Source organism: Bufo bufo, chromosome 3 (assembly GCF_905171765.1).
Source record: "Bufo bufo chromosome 3, aBufBuf1.1, whole genome shotgun sequence".
Lineage (NCBI taxonomy): Eukaryota > Metazoa > Chordata > Amphibia > Anura > Bufonidae > Bufo > Bufo bufo.
Window position 1 is genome coordinate 34,192,642 of NC_053391.1, and position 26,442 is coordinate 34,219,083.

At 47.5% G+C, this 26,442-nt stretch overlaps 1 protein-coding gene across 2 annotated transcripts in view; it reads right to left on the reverse strand.

Moving 5' to 3' along the window:
* LOC120994465 (interferon-induced GTP-binding protein Mx2-like) overlaps positions 1–26,442 on the reverse strand; it is a 100,740-nt gene that overhangs the window by 23,912 nt on the left and 50,386 nt on the right. For both annotated transcript variants that reach the window (XM_040423060.1, XM_040423061.1), the window contains exons 8-13: positions 17,452–17,650; positions 16,429–16,507; positions 15,217–15,339; positions 13,744–13,885; positions 13,199–13,357; positions 5,274–5,350 (exon numbers count right to left, since the gene is read on the reverse strand). In XM_040423060.1, coding sequence (XP_040278994.1) covers positions 5,274–5,350; positions 13,199–13,357; positions 13,744–13,885; positions 15,217–15,339; positions 16,429–16,507; positions 17,452–17,650 — 779 coding nt within the window. The remainder of the gene's footprint in view (positions 1–5,273; positions 5,351–13,198; positions 13,358–13,743; positions 13,886–15,216; positions 15,340–16,428; positions 16,508–17,451; positions 17,651–26,442) is intronic.

The window sequence follows — 26,442 nt, forward strand, 5'->3', positions numbered from 1 at the left end:
TATATAGATAAGTGTATAGCAGTACATTATAGTATACAGTGTCTACAGTAGCAGTATAGTATATAGATAAGTGTATAGCAGTACATTATAGTATACAGTACGTAGTAGTATAATATATATAGAGATGTGTATAGCAGTACATCATAGTTAGAGATGAGCGAATTTCTCACAAATACGATTTGGCCGGTTCGCCGAATTTTACGGAAAAATGCGCTTCGATCTTAATTTATTTGCGGCGTATCTTATTAAAAAAACAGCTATTTCCTGGCTGCAGAGCGCATTTATAGTGGTGTAGAACACTGTGCCTTGCAGTAACACACATAGAGAGTCTGCTGTGGTAGTGAACTAATACTGTGAGTCCGTATGACATGCAGATGAGAGGCGTCGCTCTTAGAATCACTGCACCCTTCACTTATTTGGGCAGTCACAGGGCCAAAACTGACCAAATAACTCATGTATGAACTCAGCCTTACAGGTCAATGTTAGCGCCAAGAAGAAGCGCACTCCTTTTACACCGTCGTCAGCTGATTCCACATAGATGTCTACAGAACCTGTTCTATTAAACGCTTATACAAGTAGAGCCCCCCGACAGAGTGCAGAGGGTGTCAGCAGTAAGTTTGTGTTGACGTCACTGATTATTTTGCCCTTCCTCTGATCCGTCAGAACAATAACCCACAAAAAACGGATCCTGTCTGTGGAGCATCCGCCTTCACTCGGTCAGCATTTGGTCAGTAATCCATCAGTATTGCTAATGCCAAAAAAACAGGAGTGGATCTAAAACAGAGATGACACGTGAATGGAATATTTGGATGTCTTCTGTGTCTTGTACCCACTCCTGCTTTTGGCTACCAAATCATAAGCCAATTCTGATGGGACCATACAGGCCTTACAGCTGCTACACAGACAAGATCCGTTGTGCGTCTCATTTTTCCTTCCTTCTGACAGATCAGAAGAAAGCAGGGGCGTCGCTAGGTTAAAACATTCGGGGCCAGGGCCCCTGATGTTTTGTCCCAGGCCCTGAATGTCCTGCCTGCCTGCTAGATACAACTGTATTGCCGTACACAGAACAGCAATACAATTGAATCTAATACACTGGGAAGAGATGAAGGACCTGTGGTGACATCACAGGTCATGTGATCAGAAAAACAGGCTGTGATAGGATGACCTGGATGATGTCACCATCATGTGACCAGTGCAGGATTGGACCGGAGTGAAGAGGAGAAAGAGCCTAATGGTGATGTCTGTACATGAGGAGAGGTAAGTGAAGGGAGAGGCAGAGCAATGCTGGGAGTTGTAGTTATTTAACGCATTAATGCATTCGTTCGGCTCCGTACGGCCCCCCGTTCTGTTTTGGAGGCGGACCCCAAAATGCTGCAAGCAGCGTTTTTGTGTCCGCATGGCCTTGCGGAGCCAAACGGATCCTTCCTGACTTACAATGTAAGTCAATGGGGATGGATCCCTTTACATTGACACAAAATGGTGCAATTGTAAACAAATCCGTCCCCCATTGACTTTCAATGTAAGTCAGGACGGATCCGTATTGGGACTTAGAAATTCAAATCTAATACAAACGAATCGGTCCTGAACGGATGCATTTGTTTGTATTATCGGTGCGGATCCATCCTGTACAAGTACAGGACAGATCCGCACGAACGCAAGTGTGAAAGCATATTTAAAAGAAGAAAAACTACCACAAGAGGACACAGTTTTAAATTAGAGGGGCAAAGGTTTAAAAGTAATATAAGGAAGTATTACTTTACAGAGAGAGTAGTGGATGCATGGAATAGCCTTCCTGCAGAAGTGGTAGCTGCAAATACAGTGAAGGGGTTTAAGCATGCATGGGATAGGCATAAGGCTATCCTTCATATAAGATAGGGCCAGGGACTATTCATAGGATTCAGATATATTGGGCAGACTAGATGGGCCAAATGGTTCTTATCTGCCGACACATTCTATGTTTCTATGTTTCTAGCCTTAGGGGGTGATGTTTACATGGGATTGTGCGTTGGAGGCGGCTGGGGAGGAGGTGATGTTATTTACATGGGACTGTATGGTGGAGGGAGGATTATAACTGCAGGGGGCACTGCAGATCCAGGGGACATCATAGGCGGTCTTATTACTACTGGGGGCTCTATAGGAGGGTCTTATAGATCTGCCTTATTTCTACTAAGCGCACTATGGGGGCCTTATTACTACTGAGGGGTCTGTAGGGAGCTTTATTACCACTGGGGGAACAATAGGGGGCCTTATTTCTACTGGGGACTCTGTGAGGGTATTATTAATATGGGAGGGCTCTTCTAATAATGGGGGCATTGTTGAGGAGCATTATCACAGTTGGGGCAGTGTTACTAATGAGGGCATTCTAGAAGGGAATTACTATTGGTGGGACTATGAGGAGCACTATTACTATGGGGGGCAGTAATGTTTCTTCAGGATAGTACTTGGGGGAATTGGGGGGGTACAGCAAGCAGCAGGATAACACTGTGTGGGCTCCAGTTGGGGGATAATGAAAGAATGTGAGGAAGCTAAGATGTCTGTGTGTCACACTCTGCAGAGACGAGGCGGCTGAGAGAAGTTGTCCAGACCGAGTGGAGAAGATGATGAGAGAGAAGATCTACAGAGAAGATGATGACAGAGAGGAGACGTCACCTGGAGGCCCTGGATGTGACAGGTAAGTGCTGCTGTATAGCAAGTACAGCAAAGTGCGGGGGGAGGGGGCAACATATTTATTGGGGCTTGTGCCCCGGATCTTTTGAGACCCTAGCAACGCCCCTGGAAGAAAGTTCAAATAAATGATGTCAGCCAGGCCGAAAGGCAAAATAGTGGCCCAGTCATGAAGTGGGGAGGGTGGGAACAGCATGAGAAGTCCACAGAGTGGACCTATGACATAGTTGTGAGGTGGAAGCAGCATGAGGAGACCACAGAGTGGCCCAATAACAGAGTCTGGAGGTGGCGGCAGCATCAGGAGGCCACAGAGCGGTACAATGAGCAGCAGCAGTAGCAGCATCAGGAGAAGGCTACTGAGTGGCACAATGACAGAGTCTAAAGGTGGCAGCAGTATGAGGAGGACACCGAGTGGCACAATGACAGCGTCTAGAGTTGGCAGCAGTATGAAGAGGCCACCGAGTGGCACAATGACAGTCTGGAGGTGGCACCAGCAGCAGTAGCAGCATCAGGAGAAGGCCACCGAGTGGCACAATGACAGAGTCTGGAGGTGGAAGTAGTATGAGGAGGCTACCAAGTGGCACAATGACAGAGTCTGGAGGTGGCAGCAGTATGTGGAGACCACCGAGTGGCACAGTGACAGAGTCTGGAGGTGGCAGCAGTATGAGGAGGCCTCCGAGTGGCACAATGACAGAGTCTGGAGGTGGCAGCAGTATGATGAGGTGTCACGGTGGGGAGTGGGGGAAACCCCCTACTGTACAATGTAAGGTATAATAGGGAAGCAGCTAGGCCAGGATGTCAGGATCAGGGAGCAGGTCACCTCCTACAGCGTCCCAAATCCTCATCCTAACTCCTCACCGTATGAGCGGACCTGGATGGTAGGACGGCTCATACCCAGAATACCTTTGGCCCTGAGTCGCCCTGATAATCCCTCACATAGGAGCAAGGGAGAGACGACCTGTTCTTCCCAGACACGGATGAACAGGAGTCTCAAATGGCATAGCAGCAGGGAAAGGAAGCCACGTGGAATGACAGATAAACACCACACCAAGGTAAACTGGAACCCATACAAACGTACTGCAATCCAAACACCATGCGGATGCAGTACGTACTGACATACAGGAACCAGCATTCCAGCAACAGCACCCAGACTTGGCTTCTGGTTCACCCCTCCGGGAAACCATGGAGCCCCCTTCCGGGGGCACAACTAACAGGGTACGACTTGCATACATGCTGGACTTAAACCGCCAACTACCAGACATGTAACAACAACAAGACGAGACACCAAACCCTGAACATAAACCCACAACAAACATCCACACAGGTAAGGTAGGGGAACATGGAGGATTGAATGGGAAGACATCGCTGGAGACATCGATGTCCCACTAGGTGGCCCTCACACAGGAAGATGGAACATCCAGACAAGGAGCATAACTCCAGCACACACCAAGGCTGGAGTACTGTACAACTGACTTCTGGCCAAAGGCCACAGGTATAAGAAGCACCTAGTGACCACACCCAATCAGGGGGTTAACCCTAACAGCACCAGACAGGGGAAGGCTACAACTTAAAGGGGAAGTGCACACACCAGCCACCACGTTGCCACCGGCAACAGCATGCGTGGCAACCATGTCACAGCGCACACAGCCAAAGCCAAGACACTGCCACCACATGCCATAACAGCAACACATTGCCACCGGCAACCGCAAGCATGGCACAAGTGTCACGGCGCACACAGCAAAGGTCGTGACAGGAGGCCACCAAGTGGCACAATGACAGAGTGTGGAGGTGGCAGCAGTATTTGGAGGCCACTGAGTGGCACAATGACAGAGTCTGGAGTTGGCAGCAGTATGAGGAGGCCACCGAATGGCACAATGACAGAGTCTGGAGGTGGCGGCAGCAGCAGTAGCAGCATCAGAAGGTCACCGAGTGGCTCAATGACAGAGTCCGAAGGTGGCAGCAGTATGAGGAGGCCACCGAGTGACACAATGACAGAGTCTGGAAGTGGCGGCAGCAGCAGGAGCAGCATCAGGAGAAGGCCACCGCTGTGACTTGTCCGTGCAGTGGAGGCTGAGGACATGGTGGAGGATGAGGAGGCAGAGGCGGACATTGTCGCAGGACCAACGCGTGACAACGTGGAGTATATAGAGATGTGTAGAACAGTATATTATAGTATACAGGGTGTAGCGGTATAGTATATAGAGATGTGTATAGCAGTACATTATAGTATACAGTATGTGGCGGTATAGTATATAGAGATGTGTATAACAGTACATTATAGTATACAGTATGTAGTAGTATAGTATATAGAGATGTGTATAGCAGTACATTATAGTATACAGTATGTAGCTGTATATTATATAGAGATGTGTATAGCAGTACATTATAGTATAAAATATGTAGTTGTATACTATATGGTCAACGTGAACACCCCAAAATCAGTAGTATTAAAACGCTATTTCACCCCAATTCTACTCCATCAACTTCGAATCGCTCAACATTAATCAACAGGATTTTCAGACCAGATGTGTTGGCTTTATAAAATCATACCGTATAAATGAATGTAATCCTAAAAATATTAAAACAAAAATACTAAAGTCCTACTTTACCTTTGCAGTTCTGTAGAGATTCGGATATTGGGTGAAATGCTTTTGCGCTGTACTATTGAAATTATATCTGACGAATTCTATGAGATAAAGATATGCGCGGTCAGTACCTGATACCTGCAAATATCGCTTATGCTCTTTTTTTTTAAATAGAAAAGAGCGGATTGTGCATCCCCATGCCATGCGAGGACGTATTGCTTTTCAGCATCATTTATAAACAGCACATGAGGTACTTTGTATACTTTTTGATGATGATGCATAAACCCACTCACCACGTCAAGGTGACCTCTTTTGAGTGGGTGCTTACTCTAAAGTGGTGCCGTGCCGCATGGTGGCCACCGTCGCAGCAACACCACAACCAAGGCAGCACAACCCAGCAGCCCAACAACAACCCCGCTGTCAGGCTGAGCCTCCCACGGCACTGGGCCACACCAACCTATAGGCACCAGTGCTGCGGTGGCCGGCGCCTCTTCATAACTTTGGAGAATCCACCGCCAGCACAGGGGCTTATTAAGACCGGCGTCTAAACTGGGAAGCATCATTTACGTGTAGTAACTCTTTCTCAACAATCTCTTGAAACATATCCATCCCGTGTCCGGGATTTCAGAGGCTGAAAGAGAATAGAACATCACTCTCAATGCTCTAAATTCAAACTCTACACACATAATATAATAATAATACCGCATTTGATATGATACATATGAGAAATGTGAGGTTCTTAGCAAATGTTTTTTGTTGTCTAAGGCCCGGTTCACATCACAATTTTTTTTTCCGTTCTTCTGATCCGTCAGAAGAACAGGAAAAAAAAAAGAAAAAAAATAGAACCGGTATTTAAAGCACCTGTTTGGCATCCGTATTAGCCATTTCCACCTGAGAGCGACTATTTTAGATGAGATAGGTATTAACCCCTTAAGTACCGGGCTCCATTTTTGCATTTTCATTTTTTTCATCCCCACGTTCCAATAGCCATAACTTTAAATTTTCCGTTCATATAGCCATATGAGGGGTTCATTTTTTGTGAGATGTATTTTTTTCATGGCACCATTTCATTGACCATTTCTTGTATCGAAAAACGGGAAAAAAATTCTTTGTGGGGTTAAATTGAAAAAAAACCTCACAATTCCGCCAAGGTTTTTTGTGTTCAAGCTGCGCTAAAAAAGACATTACATCCTTATTCAATATGATTACGTATTTTACTACTTTAAAAAAAGAACTATAAAAAACTGTTGTTAAAAAAATCAAAATTTTCTTTGCATGGCCATCCTTTGACAGCCATAACTTTTTTATATTTCTCTCAACAGAGCTTTCTCAGGGCCTTTTATTAGGCCTCATGCACACGACCGTTGTGTGCATCCGTGGCCATTGTTCCGTTTTCCGTGATTTTCTGTGGACCCATTGACTTTCAATGGGTCCGTTGAAAACTCTGAAAATGCATCGTTGTTCATCCGCGGCCGTGATCCGTGTTTCCTGTCCGTCAAAAAAATATGACCTGTCCTATTTTTTTGACGGACAACGGTTCACGGACCCATTCAAGTCAATGGGTCTGTGAAAAAACACGGATGCACACAAGATTGACATCCGCGTCCGTGGCCGTAGGCTACTTTCACACAGACGGATCCGCAGATCCGTCTGCATAAAAGCTTTTTCAGAGCTGAGTTTTCACTTCGTGAAAACTCAGATCCGACAGTACACCCCCTCCCTACCCTGTATTACATTCATTGGTGGCCAGTGCGGCCTCCCCTCTCCCCCCCTCCTTATTAAAATCCCCCCCCCTTGGTTAGTTTTAATAGCGGTCTGCATGTATATATATTGTTTGATACCTCCATTTGCAATATAACACAAAAAAAACTAACATGAGCAAAAGCTGTTCCCTTAGACAAAATACAGTCAAAAACAAATATTGACTCAACATCATATCTTCTTAAATATCTCTGTGTCTCACTATCCACACACCGCGCACGTCTGACCTGGACATTTAAAATCTTCACAAAAAAAAAAAATATGTATATTTTACCTTTTTATAAGCTTATGCTGTTGCTATTTCTCATTGTATATGTACATATATCTCAGCAAGCATGCGCTGACTTCTGTATGGCCTTTAAGTCTCGGCCGGCATCAGGTGTAGATGCCCATCATTGGTGGCAGCGGAGAGTTCCGATCGGAGTCCCAGTTTAATCGCTGGGACTCCGATTGGTAACCATGGCAACCAGGACGCTACTGCAGTCCTGGCTGCGATGGTTACTTAGCAATTTTAGAAGCAGTATACTTACCTGCGATGTCTGTGACCGGCCGGGGGCGCTCCTCCTACTGGTAAGTGAAAGGTCTGTGCTATAAGCAATGCACCGCACAGACCTTTCACTTACCAGTAGGAGGAGCGCCCGGCCGGTCACAGACATCGCAGGTAAGTATACTGCTTCTAAAATTGCTAAGTAACCATGGCAGCCAGGACTGCAGTAGCGTCCTGGTTGCCATGGTTACCGATCGGAGTCCCAGCGATTAAACTGGGACTCCGATCGGAACTCTCCGCTGCCACCAATGATGGGCATCTACACCTGGTGCCGGCCCAGACTTAAAGGGGTATTCTCATCTTGCTAAATCATCCTGAGCTGCAGTTACGGCAGAAATCACTTCCTGGTTTGAGGCTTCTAAAGCTGGGCGGGCTTAGAAAGCTAGAGTGAAGGCCGGCCACACCTCCTTATTAGCTCACACTGAGAGCTCGTTCATGTGGATAGTATGATAGTATTGTGCCCAGCGTCCCTGCAATAAATCACATTGTGCCCAGCTTCCCTAAACTAAATTACATTGGCCCCAGCGTCCCTGCAATAAATTACATTGTGCCCAGCGTCCCTGCTCTATATATTTTACCCCCTTTGATAGTTCTAATAAATAAAATCGTTGGTGGATAAGTGGTTGAGATTCTCCTGGCACTTACATATGCTGTCTATGCACCTCCTCGGTACTGCCGCTCGCTCCTATGGGCACCCTCTCTCTCTCTCCGACGCTCGCCTGGAAGGCCGCGCTGCATACAGAGCAAGAGGCTCTGTATCAGACACGGCAGAGAAGAAATTAGATCGGCGCATGCGCGGCTAGCGTGCGCGTTCCTGTGAGACTGGCTGGCCGTCTGGGTGAACAGTAAGTGCGGTCTGCGCAAGCGCGGCCAATAGATGCGGCCGTGGAGCGGTGGCCGTATCTATGGGTTTCCAAATGTAAACTATGCTGTAAGAAAGAAATAATTTTTCAGAATGGCTGCATTATAAATAATAGAACCTAATTGCAAAAATAGTCTATGGCACTAGGGGATTTATTTTAGCTATGATCTTAAAGATGAGAATACCCCTTTAAAGGCCATACAGAAGTCAGCGCATGCTTGCTGAGATATATGTACATATACAATGAGAACTAGCAACAGCATAAGCTTATAAACAGGTAAAATATACATATATTTTTTGTTGTGAAGATTTTAAATGTCCAGGTCAGACGTGCGCGGTGTGTAGATAGTGAGACACAGAGATATTTAAGAAGATATGATGTTGAGTCAATATTTGTTTTTGACTGTATTTTGTCTAAGGGAACAGCTTTTGCTCATGTTAGGTTTTTTCGTGTTATATTCCAAAGGAAGGTATCAAACAATATATATACATTTATATGCAGGATAAATGCAGACATTTATCCTGCGCTGGTTGCAGACCGCTATTGCGGCACCTGAGGGGTTAATTGTGCGGATCACAGCCCCCTGTAAGAGATCGAGTGCTGCCAGGCAGCAGGGGGCAGTCATGTATACAGTTCTTAGTATATTCTAACTTGAAGCGTCCCCATCACTATGGGAACGCCTCTGTGTTAGAATATACTGTCGGATATGAGTTTTCACGATATAACTCAAATCCGATGGTATATTCTAACATAGAGGCGTTCCCATGGTGATGGGGACGCTTCAAGTTAAAATATACCATCGGATTGGAGAAAACTCTGATCCGATGGTATAATAGGGACTCCTGACTTTACATTGAAAGTCAATGGGGGACGGATCCGTTTGCAATTGCACCATACTGTGTCAACGTCAAACGGATTCGTCCCTATTGACTTGCAGTGTAAGTCAGGACGGATCCGTTTGGCTGCGCACGGCCAGGCGGACACCAAAACGACTTTTTCCTTCATGTCTGTGGATCCTCCAAAAATCAAGGAAGACCCACGTAAGAAAAAACGGACACGGATCATGGACCTACGGACCCCATTTTGCGGACCGCAAAAAAAAACGGTCGTGTGCATGAGGCCTTAACGGGACAAACTGTAGCTTTTATTGTTATCATTTTTGTGGGACGTAAGATTTTTTGATCACAGTTATTTAATGTTTTTTTTGGGGGGGGGACAAGGTGAATAAAAAACTGTGAATCCTGCGTTTTTTGTTTTTTTCCGTTGCATTATTTTTTTGATTTGAATACACATTTTTCAGGGTTCAGAAGGGGATCCCACACGGCCACATGCAGCGAGTTTCTTGCACTGAACTCACTCGTCTGGCCTTAAACCTAAAGGGTTATACAAGTCATGGCCGTAAGTGTTGGCACCCCTGAAATTTGTCCAGAGAATGAAGTATTTCTTCTAGAAAATGATTGCAATTACACATGTTTTGTTATGCACATGTTTATTTCCTCTGCAAAACACATTGGGGAAATTTACCATTCTCGATACGCCTGTTTTTGGCATAGAAAAGACTTTTCTAATCGCAATAGGCATTTTACAGTGCCCTCGCCAAGTCGATGAAAAGGCGGTGTAAAATGCCTATTGCGATTAGAAAAGTCTTTTCTATGCCAAAAACAGGCGTAACGAGAATGGTTCATTTCTCCTAATGTGTTTTGCAAAACACTAATCTGCCAAAAATACGGATGACTTCCTTTTGGCATCCGTATTGCATCCGTTTTTCTTGCGGATCCACTTTAACAATGCTTATTCTTGTCCGCAAACTGGACAAGAATAGGACATGCTCTAAATTTTTTGCGGGGCTATGGAACGGAAAAACTGTGTGCTGTCCGCATTCTCTGTGATGGCTACCTGAAAGTATACTGAGATGTATTCTAATGGAAAGATGTAACTGTCATGTTTTCATAAAAAAAAACTAATTTTAGTATGTTACTGCTGCAGCAGCATTATGCATAAAGCAATCTTTAGTTTATTCACATACCACAGTTTTCCTTGAGTTTTTCCCTTAGATACAGCTGTTATAACTTCTACAATATGAGGACCTTCCCAAGATGGCTCCTCTGCCAGTTCTCTGAGGCCAAAACTGCTTTCCCTCATTTCCCATACACACTTGCTGTAGCCAGCAGCTCCCTGCCAGCCAATCAGATTGGATTACTGAGAGACACGCCTCCTCACTCTGAAGCCTAATGCAAGCATGAAGTGTGAAGGACCGCCCCTCCGTATTCCTGTCTTCTTCAGCAAGCCATAGCAACGGTCTTTTAAGGGAGCAGTGGAAAGGGACAGGGGACATTAATGAAAGCTGTTATTATAAGGTAATTACAGATCTTTTGACAATCATTGACAGACTAACTCAGGTATACATGCCTAGCTCTAATAAACTAGCAAATAAAATAAAAAATATCACAGTTACACTTTAAAGGTTTGAACCAAAGCAACTGTGAGTAGCAATCTAATGTATGAACGGGGTGAGGCTGTGGAACTTCGATGCAATAAAAAATGCTTCAGGAAGACTGCTCGGTTTCTGACAGATGAAAAGGAAGAGGCCAGGCTTGTTGTGACACTTGTGACTCTCAGACTTTGATGACATATCGTTAGGATAAGCCATCAAAGTCAGATAAGTGCAGGTCCACCCTCTGAGACCCGCACCTATCTCTGGAACAGACCTCCCGAAGTAAAAGAGAGCACACCACACAAGCGAGGTTGCCCTCCATTCACTTCAAAGGGAGTTTCAAAAATAGCCAAGGGCTGGCTCGGCAATTTCCGGCAGTCCCATATAGGTTAATGTACGAGTTGCTGTGGATGCGCAGTCTGCTCTCTTTTACTTTTATGGGACTTCCAAAAATTACCTGACTATTTTCTGAACTTCCATAGAAGTGAACATAGAGCGCCAGTGCTTGCGTGGTGTGCTCGCCTTCACTTCTGGGGGCCCGTTCTGGATATAGGTGTGAGTCCCAAAGGTGGAACCAGCACCTATCTATTCAGCAGTCTTCTACAGACTTACTGTATACACAGAAGAGCAGCTCTAGTTTGTGGGGTCCTCTGCTTACTATGGATCTTATGAGATTCGTAGTCATGTCAAATCACTATAGCAAAAGACCCTGGAAAAAATACTAAAAGTGGCCCTATTTTGTACTTGGGTCCAAATTGATGGAAGGCAGGGCCAGAAATACCATATTGTGGCACATTATACCACCCCAGCAGAACCAAATTCTACAGTCCATCAGAAAATACTGCCAGAAGCACAAAATACATCCACAAAAACTTCCATTGGTTGGCCATGAGGAGGGCCCAGGAGGCCCTCTGGGCATTGGCCCACCGGGAAATTTCCCTGTAAGGTCTATGGCCAATCCGCCCCTGGCTCCAAGTATGTTACCTTACTCTACCCTAAAGTGTTGAGTGGACACATGGTAGGGTTGTCACTGTGAGAATGCAGTCACAGACTGCGACACTGCTGCCTACACTTCTCTCTCTTCTTCCTCTTGCCACCAAGCCAAATATTCTCTGCCATACACTTCTTTTTGCGCACTCCAGCAGGGGACACTGGGTCTAAACTGGAGATCACTGGGGTCAACGCAACAGTCCTAGAAACAGCTGCTGTATGTGTAAGGGGGTAAGGTCCTCTTATGTTTAGCGCAGGTATAAGGCTAGGTCAGTCTGTGTCATTTGAAGATAACTATATGGACATTTAGGTCAGTCATCCATGGTCCCTCTGGGAGCCTCGGGCCCTGGGCAGCCACCCAAAAGGCCCATATGATAATCCTCCATTGGAAGACTGCCGAGTAGAAGAGGCCCTTGGGCAATAATCCTTTTGCCCTACCTAGAATCTAGCCATACATCCTACACTTAAAGGGGTATTCCGGTTGTTTGAAGTTATCCCCGATCTACAGGATAGGGGATAACTATTAGATCGGTGGGTGTCCTAACCCTGCAGCCCCCCTGAAATGAATAGCCAGTTGGGCATGCGTGCGTCCGCTCCATTAATTTCTATGGGAATGAGATAGCTGAGTGATGTACTATCTCCGGAGCTCCCATAGAAATGAATAGTGCAGCCACACGCATGCCCAACCGGCCTCTCCATTCATTTTAAGGGGGCTGAAGGAGGTAAGGTCCCCATTCTCATGACCAATCTAATAATTATCCTCTATCCTGTGGATAGAGGATAACTTCAAAAAACTGGAATATTCTTTTAAGGCTACTTTAACACTTGGGTTTTTGCCTAAACCGGCAGGGATCAGCAAAACCGTTTCCATTTTTAATAATACAACGGTTGCATCCATGATGAACGGATCAGTTTGTATTATCTCTAACATAGCAATGATCTTTAAAAACCATTGTAAGTCAATGGGGGACGGATCCGTTTTCTTTTGTGAAAAACGTGTCCGAAAAAACAGATCCGTCCCCATTGACTTGCATTGTGGGTCATCCGTTTTGCTCCTGATCCCATGCCGGACAGAAAACCACAGCTTGCTGCGGTTTGCTCTCCGGTCTGGGAACGCAACCAAACGGAACGGAATGCATTTTGGAGCATTCCATTCTGTTCAGTTCAGTTTTGTCCCCATTGACAATGAATGGGGACAGATCTCAATACCGGAAATGTTGAAAGTAGCCTAAACCTGTCTTCAAAGGACTATATAGGTCACTTTCTTGAGACAAAATCAAATCACACTTAACCTGCTGCTATAATTGTTGGTATGCTCTATACACACTTTTGTTGATAACTGATATTTTCCTACCTGTGATTTCGTTCAGCTTGTCAATGGCCGGCTCCTCGAATGTCTGGATTTGATTCTTTGCAATGCTTTCAAATGTTTTGTAGTTGACAAATCCTGTAAGTTCTCTTCCGCGATGTTGGTTCTCATAATCAGTAATGTCCTGTATTATGCCATCACACACTGAAAGATAAAGGATTGGTTATCAAATTTTGAAAGATCCAGACTTTACATATACATGACTGCTTATGGTGGCTGTCTAGTTGATCCCATTAAAGAGGGTCTAACACTTGGAATCCCCCCTCTTTGTGCCAGAATAGATGGCAGTGGACTGAATGGACACCAAACAGGGCTGGATTTAGGCTGATGGAGGCCACACATCCTTTAGGACACAGACCTCGTATGACTTCCTTTTCTATTGCAACTAAAGTGACAATTAAAGCTCTTCGTAGTAAATTTGCTCAGAACTGTTGTTACTGATCTTTCTCCATACGTTAAGGGAGTGGAGTGAAGTATGTTTGGATACCTTGCCTTGCCATATGGTTCTGCATTTTGTGACCTACACCTACATGTAGCAGTTGATTGCTTCAATTCCTTTTCCCATTTGGAGAATTTTGTTCGGATGATGGTGAACAATTTCCGCTCTCCATATGTGACCTCTTCTTCTCCTTGAGTGACTTCAGTGATTCCATAACTAAAATGTCTGAGTCTCTGTCAAGAGGATAAGAATGAAATAAGATAATGCCAATCGTAATTCAGCAATGAGAACTGGAGAAGACTATACACCGATCAGCCATGATATTAATATTGTGTGCTGCCTAAACAGCTCTAACCCGTCAAGGCCTGGACTCCACAAGACTTCTGAGGTGTCCTGTAGTATCTGTCACCAAGACATTGGCAGCAGATCCTGTAAGTTGCTAGATGCAGCTTCCATAGATTTGACTTGGTTTTCCAGCACATCCCACAGATAACAATCGTACTGAGATCTGTAGAATTTGGAGGCCAAGTCATCCCCTTTATCTCTTTGTCATTCCTGGACAATTTTCCAGTGTGGCTGGTGCATTATCCTAGTTACGGCAGCCACTGTTGTTAGGAAGCACTGCTGCCATAAAGGGGGTACTTGTCTGTACTCTGATTAAGTAGGTAGTACATATCACATCCGCGTGATGCCAGGAACGAAATGTTCCTGGTAGAAAATTACTCAAACCACCACTCTGCCTCCGCCAGCTTGTCTTCCTCCCATAGTCAATCCTGACCCATCTCCTTCCCAGGTAAGTGATGCATACGCACTCAGCCATCCAGATGATATAAACTGTGACTCATCAGACCAGGACATTGCTCCATGTTCTGATGCTAACATGCCCAGTGATCCTTGGATGCCATGACCCTGTTGCTACAGTGGTTCACCAGCTGACCATCCTTGGACCACTTTTGGTAGGTACTAACCATTATTTACTGGGGACACCCCACACGACCATCAGATTTTGTTCATTTCCAAAGTCGCTCAGCTCCTTACGTTTGCTCAATTTGTGTCTGATTTCAAAACATTCACTGCAAGAACTGACAGTTCTGCCTAAAAGCCTTTGTTTGTGACAAGAAGTTATAGCTGATCAGTGTAGTAAATAGAAGTGTATTATAGGATTTCTCTGAGTGTTTGATCCTCAGGATAGGTCATCATTATCTGATTGGTGGGGGTCTGACTCCTAGCATCCCCATCAATCACTTGCTTGAAGAAGCCACAGTCCTTTGGTGAACTCTGCGGCCTCCTCGCAGCTTTACCTGGGCCATTAACTTCACATACATCAGCCACATGATCTGGGTGCAGTGAATAGGGCTGAGTAGCGATACCAGCCACACACGCTATCAAATGGACGGTGCTGTGTTTGCTAAGCTGCGAGGAGGCCGATGAGCGCTACAGCCTACTCAAACAGCTGATCGGTGTTGGACCCCCACCTACCACATACTGATGACCTATCCTGAGGATAGGTCATCAGTATAAAATGCTTTGAAAACCACTTTAACCTCGCTCACACAGCTCTTACATCTATGAGAAATAATAGCTTCTCTGACTCCATCTCTGGGACGCCTGGACCAATTATATTCATTTTCTTCTCTGCCTCTTGAAGTTTTTTTTTTATTTGGACCTCCAAAATAGGTATCGTTCTCTAAAACATACAAAGAAATGTATAAATATTAACACAATCCCCCCTCATCCTCACTATGCAAACATTCTTCATATTACTAGGAATGCTATCACCTCTAAGCCACCATATCATTCTAGGGGTTAGTACATGTGTCATGGTGTGGGGTAACATTAGCTACCATGGGTGTAACTGTTTGGTATTCGTGGTGAGAACATTGACCCATCTCCGGTATGTCCAGGACATCATGGAACCAGTCCTACTGCCTTTTGTGACTCAGGAGACGTGGTGATCCATCAAGATAATGTCTGTTCACGCTACACAACGTGCTCTTCAGGGTCTCCAGCAGCTACTCTGGCCAGCTCGATAACCAACTGAGAATGTCTGGGACTAGATGGGGAAACGGATCTCCCATGCACAACAGCCAAAAACCACCTTGGCTGAACTACGGCTCCAAAGATCTTGGAGTGACCACAGGGGAGATGCCACCTAGTATTAATGTGACCCTGCCTCAACATATACTCTGCTCCAGAACCGAAAATAAAAGGGGCACAACCTTGGTTGTGTGAATAGTGACCAAGCACCAATGGCAGTTTATACTTTTCCAATCTCATCTCAATCATATTAAGTTTTTCAGGTGTTCTTTTTTCATTTTTTGCTATTGTGTTTTTACTTTATTTCAAGATTTATGTAGGTCCAAAATTTCGCTATCAATTCATAATATATCTTTATAGGGGGTTAAAGCTCCATCTACTATTTACAGAGCTATAAATCATCTGCTTCTTCTCGACTAAGTTAGATACTAGATTTATAATCCAAACCTGTAAGGAGCACCTCCAAGTGGCAGCTACTGGCACAAATAATTTTATCAGATGACAAATCTGTGGTTGCTTCCCTTAATAAAATAAGGGTATGAGGAAAATTATACCACCCATGTTTTTGCAGTGTGGTAGTACTGCCACTGACCCATTTTACTGATGCCAATTGGTCATCAATGGAGAGGTAGCAATTCTCTCTTAGTGGCTGCTGATGGTCGGATGAAATTGACGGACCCCTAGGTACCTCCATAAGTTAGTGGCCCAAAGATGGGACCCTTCTTGATGGTTGACTTACAGAAATATGATCCACAAGTTGAACAGTAAGTTTTTCTGCCAGCAAGGAAATTGTAGCACGTCCCTCTTCCAGAAGAACCCTAAAAAAATATGATGCCCCATTACAGGTGTTCTACAACTTATACAAGTATAATAAAAATCCACCAATTTCTCCTTAAATATCTTCCTCTCCTTTGATCCTAGGCTTAATTACATTCAAAACTGTGAGAAAATTATAAGTGAGTTGTCTATGTGTGTCCCATGAGATCATCCACGTCTATCCCATTCCTCTTTACAGATCAGCACTCTGGCTGTAGGGCAACTGGCTGCAGCAGCAAGCCTCCCCCAATCCTCACTATCTTCAAAGTCTCTACTAGTCATCTGTAAATGGAAACATTCACAGTTTACATTCCTGACCTAGTGCTACTTACATAGCTGGGGATTTGTTGCAAGGTATCAGTTTAGGTAAGAGCTATCAGTCTGGAATCACTAGCAAAGAAAGATGTGTGCTGCTCAATGATTCCCTCATAATGGTTTATACTGATACACCTTACCCAACATTAGCCATTTATAATACCGGTGTTTTCTTATATGTCATGGGGGGCTTAGATCACCCTCAAAAACCATTGATGGGTTCAACTATTACTTCTCTACTTCCTATTATTATGTCCCTGTAAGAAACCCTAAGGGCTGTTTCACACGAGCGGATGCCGTGCGTGACATCCGCTGCGTGAATGACAGCCAAGACCCGATGCGGACAGCAGAAGCACGGAGCATTAACATGACTGATAATGCTCCGTGCCTCTCTGTGATCTCTTTACTACGAAATCACAGTGACAACTTTATCTCACTGTGATTTCGTAGTAAAGAGATCACAGAGAGGCACGGAGCATTATCAATCATGTTACTGCTCCGTGCTTCTGCTGTCCGCATCGGGTCTTGGCTGTCATTCACGCAGCGGATGTCACGCACGGCATCCGCTCGTGTGAAACAGCCCTAACAGAGCCTGGCCCCGGGCATCCTCATCCATCCATATCCAGTTTACCCGAAATGTTCATGGTTCTTGAAGAAATCTTTCTCATTTTGTAAGGCGGTCTCCAGAGAGATGTTGCTCTGGATCTCACTCTGCCCGCGGCACTTGACGATCATGTAGCCTTTCTTAAGAGGGTACACCAGGTTTCGGACAACGCTGACGACATCTTGTTCAGATCCTTTGTCAACTAAATCTGGCTTTGTCAGGATCCCTGTGAAAGAAATTTGGTTTGGTAATCAAGTGTGTCGTCTGTATAATAATTTACAGGGCTGAGAAAAGTGAAGAAATCACCATCCATATCAATGTCTACATCCAAGCAGGCTTGATGCCTTCAAACGCCAGGGTCCTGGGTTCAAATTCTACCAAGAAACATCTGAATGGAGTTTTTATGATCTAGTGAGGCCGTACTGGGCGACAGTTAGGGGAGGCCGTCATGAGGGGTTTTGGTAGGAGGGGGCCAGTGGTGATAGGGTTAATGTGGAGGTAGGAATTGCGGTGGGTGGAGTAAAAAGGGGGTGGTATAGGAAGGTTATATTAAGGGGAGGGGTGTCGGAGCCATTTTAGATTTTCAAATCTGAGGAGACGGAGCAAACTAGCAAACTTACGTGATGGAAGTTGAGGCATTAATACAGCAGTTGCGGGCAGCGGCGGAGACCCGGGGACCCGAATGGCTGCAGGACCAGGTGGCTGGTGTGTTGCAGGGGGCGGCGGTGAGTAGTGTAAGCTCACCGCCAACTGTTAGACGGCCGCGGTGGGTACGGCCGCCGGCGCGCCTTAGTCCGGATGCGACCCCCAGGGCTCGGCGCCGGGTGCAGAGCCCCTCCGGGGACCCTTCACTTAGGGAGGGCGGCGGTGTGCCTGCTGCCAGATCCTCCCGACGTGGGAGGACTCAATATGCACGGCGGAGCCCTAGAACGGGCGGGCGGATTCCTCCCCCGCCTGCGGCAGTGAGAGTATTGGATGCGGGACCACGTACGGCGGGTGCCCCCAGTCCGGGGGAGGCCGCCCGGCGTGGGAGCGAGGATCATGCGGTCGTGGCTGTGTGCAGGGAAATGGCGGTTGCACACAGGCCACAGGAGACGGATGGACAGCATGGCGGAGGCTCCGCCCATCGTGTGAGGGGAGATGATCAAGGGCCGGTGCAAGGCACATCCAGCAGGCCAGGTGCTGGGATGTTGATGGCGCAGGGAGAAGATGTTCGTGCTGAGGTGGAAGATCATCAGGAAGCAGGACCTTCGGCTGCGGGGTTCACAGCCCCCCGGCAGCTTGGTGAGGCTAACTGGGGTACCATTAATGCGTGGACGGGTGGCCAAGGGGGGGGTGGGGTGCCACAAGGTGATTTGGGTAAGGGATTGGGGCAGCTTTTTCAGAGTTTGGCGGGTTGAGTGTCTGGTTTTGGGGGGGCAGGAATTTCACCGGTGCCGGCATGGGGAGTGGGGGCTGGGGTTAGTGGAGGACCGGCCAGCGTGGCAAGCAGGGTAGGAGACTCGGTGTCCGTGCAGACGCAGGTTGGGGGGGGGGATGATAGGTCAAAAGTGGACGACACACCGCGGGGGGAAGTGTATGTCTGCTTTGAGGGTCCGTTGGGGGCGCACTTAAAAGTGGAAGTGCGGGAGCGCATATGGAAGGGGGAGTATGTGGAAATATTTTCCTTGCTCCCCCTGGAGAGGTTTAATTTAGATAGGGGTAAGAAGGAGGATGGCAAGAAGGATGATGAAGAAAAACGGAGGTTTCGTCTTATTCCACGGACGTTTTCTAATTGGCTGCAGGCATTTGCTATTTTGGCCAGTGTGGTGGGGGAAAAGAAGCCGGAGTGTTGTTCGGCTCTTTTCTGTTATATGGATGCGATTGGGGAAGCATTTCGGGTGTACGGGGGGACGGGCTGGTTGCGTTACGACGAGCAGTTCCGGCAGAGGATGGCGGTGCGTAGTACCATTAGATGGGATCATAAGGACATAGGGTTATGGATGCGGGTGATGGCTCCGGTGCGTGCGGGGCAGTCCTTTCGGGGGGAGTCGGGTGGATCGGGACAGGCAGCTTTTTCAGCGGCGTCGGCAAAAAGGCTTTGCTTCCTCTTTAACGAGGGCAACTGCAGGTTTGGGGCAAAGTGTCGTTTTAAACATGAATGTTCCGCATGCGGCGGGAATCATGGATTCAGTCGTTGTTTCAGAGGGGGTAGGCAGAAGGGGGGGAGGCAGGTGGAAAAGGGGCTGACACCGGTTCGGGTAGCAGAGATGGGGCCCTTTCTAAATAGATATCCTGATCAAGGGATGGCGGAATTTTTGAGGGTCGGGTTTACGGAAGGGTTTGGTATCCCTTCTTTTCCCGTACCGGTGATTGCAGGGAGAAAAAATTTGCGTTCGGCACTTGAGCATCCCGAGGTGGTATCTGAAAAATTGGCGAAGGAGGTATCTTTGGGGCGCATGGATGGCCCCTTTTTGAGTCCGCCTTTGGTCAATTTGAGGATATCACCTTTGGGGATTGTCCCCAAAAAGGAGCCGAACAAGTTTCGGTTGATTCATCATTTGTCCTATCCTAAAGGTGCGTCGGTCAATGAAGGTATTGATCCGGAACTCTGTTCGGTGGTATATACTTCATTTGATGCGGCTGTAGCGTGGGTGAGGAAATTGGGGGTGGGGGCGTTGTTGGCAAAAACGGATATTGAGGCGGCGTTCCGGTTGTTGCCAGTTAATCCGGATAGTTTGCATTTGTTGGGTTGTTATTGGGAGGGGGGTTATTTCGTGGATAGGTGTTTACCAATGGGGTGTTAAGTGTCCTGCGCATATTTTGAGGCATTCAGTTCGTTTTTGGAGTGGGTCGTTAGGGACGTTTCGGGTTGTTCATCCATTATTCATTATTTGGATGACTTTCTTTGTTTGGGTCCGGCGGGATCTAGGGTTTGCTCGTTGTTACTTAGCACATTGGAGTCGGTTTTTGGTTTATTTGGGGTGCCGTTGGCTGAGGAAAAAACGGTGGGTCCCACTACGGAATTGAGTTTTCTGGGTATTGTTATTAACACAGAAAGGATGGAATGTCGGTTGCCTGAGGATAAATTGCAGGATTTACGTATGGTGGTGGAGAGGGCTAGGAAATCGGCTAAGATCAGGTTGAAGGACTTGCAATCGCTGCTTGGTAAACTCAATTTTGCATGTCGGATTATGCCAATAGGGAGGATTTTTTGTCGTCGATTGGCGGGGGCTACGGCGGGCGTTACGGCCCTGCATCATTTTATTAGGTTGGGGAAGGAATTAAAAGGGGATTTGGCGGTGTGGGGGGATTTTCTGCAGCATTTTAATGGACGGACTTTGGTTTTGGGGACAGCTGTGGATAATTTTGACTTTGAGTTGTTTTCGGGCGGTTCGGAATTTGGTGTGTACTGTCATGGGCAATGGTGTGCGGGCAGGTGGTCGACGACCTGGGTGGAGAGGGGATGGGTTCGGAATTTGGCATTGTTGGAGCTTTTTCCGATTGTATTAGCTATGGTGTTGTGGGGGGACCGGTTTAAGGATAAAAAAATCCGTTTTCATTGTGATAATTTGGGGGTGGTTCAGGCTATTAATGGTATGACGGCGTCCTCGCCGCCGGTGATTCGCCTGTTACAGCATTTGGTTTTGGTCTGTTTGTCACGTAATGTTTGGGTGGTAGCAGTACATGTGCCAGGTATTTTTAATAACATTGCGGATGCCCTTTCTCGTTCGCAGCTGGAGCGGTTTCGGCAGCTGGCGCCAGGAGCGGATGCCGAGGGATTGGAATGTCCGGAGTCCATGTGGGAGATGTTGGAGGTACCATAGACGGTCTCCTTCGGGATTCAATGAGTACCGGGACGTGGTTGGCGTACGGTAAAGTGTGGGGGGAGTGGCTGCGTTGGTGTGAGGAGTTGGGGGCTCGAGTGGATGAGGGGGATAACCCGTTATTGTTGTTTTTGGGGCATGTTAAGGAGCTGGATTGGTCGGTGTCAAAATTGAATAAGTGGATTGCTGGGCTGGCTTTTGGTTTCAAATTGAGGGGTTTGGCAGATGTGACGAAGATGTTTTTGGTGAGGCAGGTGTTGCGTGGTTGGCGGCGTGGACAGAAGGTTGCGGACAGAAGGAGGCCAGTTTCGTTTGATTTGTTGTTAAGATTAGGGACGCAGTTGGAATCGGTCGGTAGTTCAGGTTGGGAGGTAAAGTTGTTTAGGGCAGCTTTTTCTTTGGCATTTTTTGGAGCGTTTCGGTTAGGCGAGTTGTTAAATGATATTAAGTTTGACCTGTTACGTTTGTGGTCTTTATTCCCGGGCATGGTCACGGTGTGGTCAGACATTGTGCCTAGGCAGGTATGGCGTGGGGCGCGTTCAGTGGAGCGCCTCAATAAGGCAAGGATAAAGGTTAATAGGGCGTTGGGTAAGTTTATGGCCAGGAATGGGGCGGTGGCAGTGCGGCATTCTGAGTTGGAGCCTGGAGTGGGGGCGTTTTGGAGGGCCGATGGTGTGCATTTGAATGCCGTTGGTATTGACTTGTGGTCGTTGGGGCTTCAAGGAGGAATCGAGCGAGCATTGGGTGTGTGGAGGAACGCGCAATTCTGAGGGTGTTGAGTCAGGTTGCGCGTTGTTGGCGGTGGGAGGTCCTCGAAGTTGGTGGTAAGGATGCTTCAGGTGAATGGGAGGGCCTCAATGGTGGGGCTGGACTCCCATGGTTGGACAGTTGGCTCGGATGAAAGGCGTCCGTCAGGTGGTCTCCGAGCTGGTGCTTTACGGCTGGAGGCAACACGGATGTGCCAGTTTTTGGGGACTTGTGTTTTAAACGAATTTGGGGCTTCAAGGACCTCCCTCGTCAGGGGTAAGAAATTGTAATGTTATTTATGGTTTATTGTATTTATGTTAATAAACGGCTGCTGTGGCCATTATAATCCAAGTTTGGTCTCTGTGTTTTATTTGGGGAGTTAGGGTTAAAGGTGTGGGCAAAGCAGCAAGAGAGGGGCCCCCGAGTGAATAACCAATAACCCACTCAAGTGAGGCCGTACTGGGCGACAGTTAGGGGAGGCCGTCATGAGGGGTTTTGGTAGGAGGGGGCCAGTGGTGATAGGGTTAATGTGGAGGTAGGAATTGCGGTGGGTGGAGTAAAAAGGGGGTGGTATAGGAAGGTTATATTAAGGGGAGGGGTGTCGGAGCCATTTTAGATTTTCAAATCTGAGGAGACGGAGCAAACTCCCACCCTCCCTCCCTTGGGGAAGGCTTTGGGGGGTAGGTGGCTTGTTGGGTTGGGGCATGGGTTTTTATGTGTTGTACGTGTATGTTATGTCGCGGCAGTCTAGGCGGTGGGAGGTCCTCGAAGTTGGTGGTAAGGATGCTTCAGGTGAATGGGAGGGCCTCAATGGTGGGGCTGGACTCCCATGGTTGGACAGTTGGCTCGGATGAAAGGCGTCCATCAGGTGGTCTCCGAGCTGGTGCTTTACGGCTGGAGGCAACACGGATGTGCCAGTTTTTGGGGACTTGTGTTTTAAACGAATTTGGGGCTTCAAGGACCTCCCTCGTCAGGGGTAAGAAATTGTAATGTTATTTATGGTTTATTGTATTTATGTTAATAAACGGCTGCTGTGGCCATTATAATCCAAGTTTGGTCTCTGTGTTTTATTTGGGGAGTTAGGGTTAAAGGTGTGGGCAAAGCAGCAAGAGAGGGGCCCCCGAGTGAATAACCAATAACCCACTCATGACTTTGCATGGGTTTCCTCACATACTCTAAAAACATACTGCTCAATGAATTGGCTATTATTAAAATTGACCCTACAATGTATGGATAGTTGATATGTGAAATTTAGATTGTGATGTAAATGATGACAACTAAAGATGAGCGACTCGAAGTTGACGAAGTGGAATTCGATCCGAATTTCAGGAAAAATTAGATTCGCACTGAATCCGAATTTTCTCACGCTTCGTGGTAACGAATCACATTTTTTCCTAAAATGGCTGCTGCACATGTGAGGACATGGAGCAAGGAACTCGGGATCACCCACAATGCCATGCATGCAGCCAATCAGCAGCCAGCCCTATAAATTGTCTCACCCATCTTGGATTCTGCCACTTTTCAGTGTACTTAGTGCAGGGAGAGATGTCAGCAGGCGCTAGGGACAGTGCTAGGAAAGACTTCATTGTGCTAAAAAATTTTAACAGCTGAACATGGCCATATGTAGAATCTGTGGGCAGAAGGTGAAGCGTGGCAAGGGTATCAATGTTGGTACCACGGCCCTGCATCAACATATGCAGCGTCACCATACAGTGTCCTGGGAGAACCGTGGCTCCGATGTGGTGATCCAGCCTGCAACAGCAACCGCTGCATCACCCATTGGCACGCACCCGGTTTTAGGCAGTCAAGGTTCCACCACCTCAGCCGAATGGAGCTGTCTGTCCTTCCCATCATCTGCTGATCCAGATGCTCCTGCTCCCACTCCTCATCAGTCATTCCGTCAGTAATCGATCACCGAAGTGCTTAAGTCCCTCCCTTTCCAAGTGGTGGACTCTGCACCTTTCAGAGAACTGATGGCTTGTGCTGAGCTGAGGTAGAAAGTCTCAAGCGGTCATTTCTTTGCCAAAAAGGCAGTACCAGCCCTGCACACACATGTAGAACAGAAGGTGGGCCAGTCCTTGAGCCTGTTGGTGTTTGCCAAAGTGCACGGCAGCGCCGACGTGTGGAGCTGTAACTACGGTCAGGGACAATACATGTCCTTTACGGCCCACTGGGTGAATGTGGTTCCTGCACAGCCACACAAGCAACTTGGCCAGGTGATGCAGCTTCCGCCTCCATGTTGTCACGCCGTTGGTCCTGCGACAATGTCCGCCTCTGCCTCCTCATCCTCCACCGTGTCCTCAGCCTCCACTGCAGGGACAATTCACAGTGCCCCTCCAGCATACCACATGTGCAGGGCATGGCTGTGTCAAGCTGTTCTGCACCTCGTTTGCCTGGACGAACTGAGTCACACAGGGGAGGAACTGCTCCGTGTCCTTCATCAAGAAATCGAATCGTGGCTTTCTCCATGACAACTCAAAATCGGAACCATGGTGACCGACAACGGGAAGAACATGGTGTCGCCACTGCATCAAGGAGGGCTGAGCCATGCACCCTGCATGGCACGTGTGTTAAATCTGGTAGTCAAGCACTTCCTGAAGTCTTCCACCAATCTGCAAGACATCCTAAAAATGGCCAGGAAACTTTGCATGCACTTCAGACACTCGTACACCGCAAAGCACAACATCCTTGAGCTGCAGCGGCAGAACGGCATCTCCCAACATAGGCTAATATGCAACGTTTCCACTCGTTGAAATTCATCCCTCCATATGTTGGACCGACTATACGAACAGAGAAAGGCCATAAACAATTTCTTGATGATCCAAGCGGACAGGAGTACTCCTCTGTGTAACTTCGATGTCAGCCAGTAGCAGCTCATGCGTTACACCTGCCGTTTGCTCAGGCCCTTTGAGGAGGCCACGTTATTTGTCAGTTACCAGGACTACGGGATGAACAACGTAATTCCACTGCTTCATGTCCTGGAACAGATGCTGGTAAATCTGGCTGGTCAGGTGACTGGAGATGTGGCGCCTAGATCTCACGGCCACATGAGCCCTGTGGGGGCTGAACTGGAGGAGGAGGAGGATATTGAAGCACAAGCAATGTGTAGTGAAATGGGTGGTTTTTACACACAGGTGACAGGAGAGGAGGAGCAGGAGCAGCCAGAGGAGCTACAGGGTGATGAGGAAGATGAGGCAGAGGACCCAGACACCTCGTGGCAGTATGCAGTGGAGATGGAGGCAGAGAGTCCCTCTGAGTCACTTGCACAAATGGCCCGATACCCGATGCACTTGTTTGCGTAATGACAGCTGAATTGTCACCATTGGGCAGAGGGATGACTTCTGGCTCTCCACCTTGTTGGACCCTCGCTACTGGTCCAAAATGGGGGCCTTTTTTACACCCGCTGAGAGGGAGGACAAACTGAACTACTATAGAGACATCCTATGTAGTGAGTTGGGTGCTGCCTATCTGCGCCATGGTCCATTCTCTCGCAGGTATGACCGGGGGCCCTCTGCCATCAAGTTCCTCTGCCATGGCTGCTGTGGCAGGGTGGGGGGTATGAGCAGTTCCAGCTCCATCAGCAACAACTTGAGTCTAGAGTCGCTGATGAGCAGCTTTCTTCACCCGCCTAGTAAAGAAACTACTCACCAGCAGCTAGACCTGGAGCAGGACCAGAACCAGCAGGTGGTGGTATACTTGGACAGTACCCTGCCACCCCATATTGAAGATCCGCTGTGCTATTGGGCAGCTAAACAGGATTTGTGGCCGCAACTGGCCGAGTTTGCCCTGGAAAAGCTGTCCTGCCTAGCCAGTAGTGTGGCATCAGAGCGGGTGTTTAGTGCGGTGGGGGCCATAGTTACCCCAACTCACCTGTCCACCCAAAATGTGGAGAGACTGACCTTTGTCAAGATGAATCAGGCGTGGATCAGCCAGGATTTCTTTTGGCTACCTGCCTCAGCTCCTATTCTGATGCTGCCACCCACCTGATACCACACATCTGATGCCAAATGCTCCTTCTTTCACCCACCAATTTCAGCTGGTACTCGTATTGCCACCCACCTCCCCACTCTGGGTCACTCTGTGGTCTCCTGATGCTGCTGCCACCTCCTCACTATGTCACCTTGCCACTCTATGGTCTCCTGATGCTGCTGCCCCCTCCTCACTCTGTCACCTGGTCACTCTGTGGTCTCCTGATGCTGCTGCCACCTCTACACTATGTCACCTTGCCACTCTGTGGTCTCCTGATGCTGCTGCCACCTCTACACTATGTCACCTTGCCACTCTGTGATCTCCTGATGCTGCTGTCACCTCCACACTATGTCACCTTGCCACTTTGTGGTCTCCTGATTCTGCTGTCACCTCCACACTATGTCACCTTGCTACTCTGTGGTCTCCTCATGCTGCTGCCACCTCCACACTCTGTCACTGGGTCACTCTGTGGTCTCCTGATGCTGCTGCCAACTCC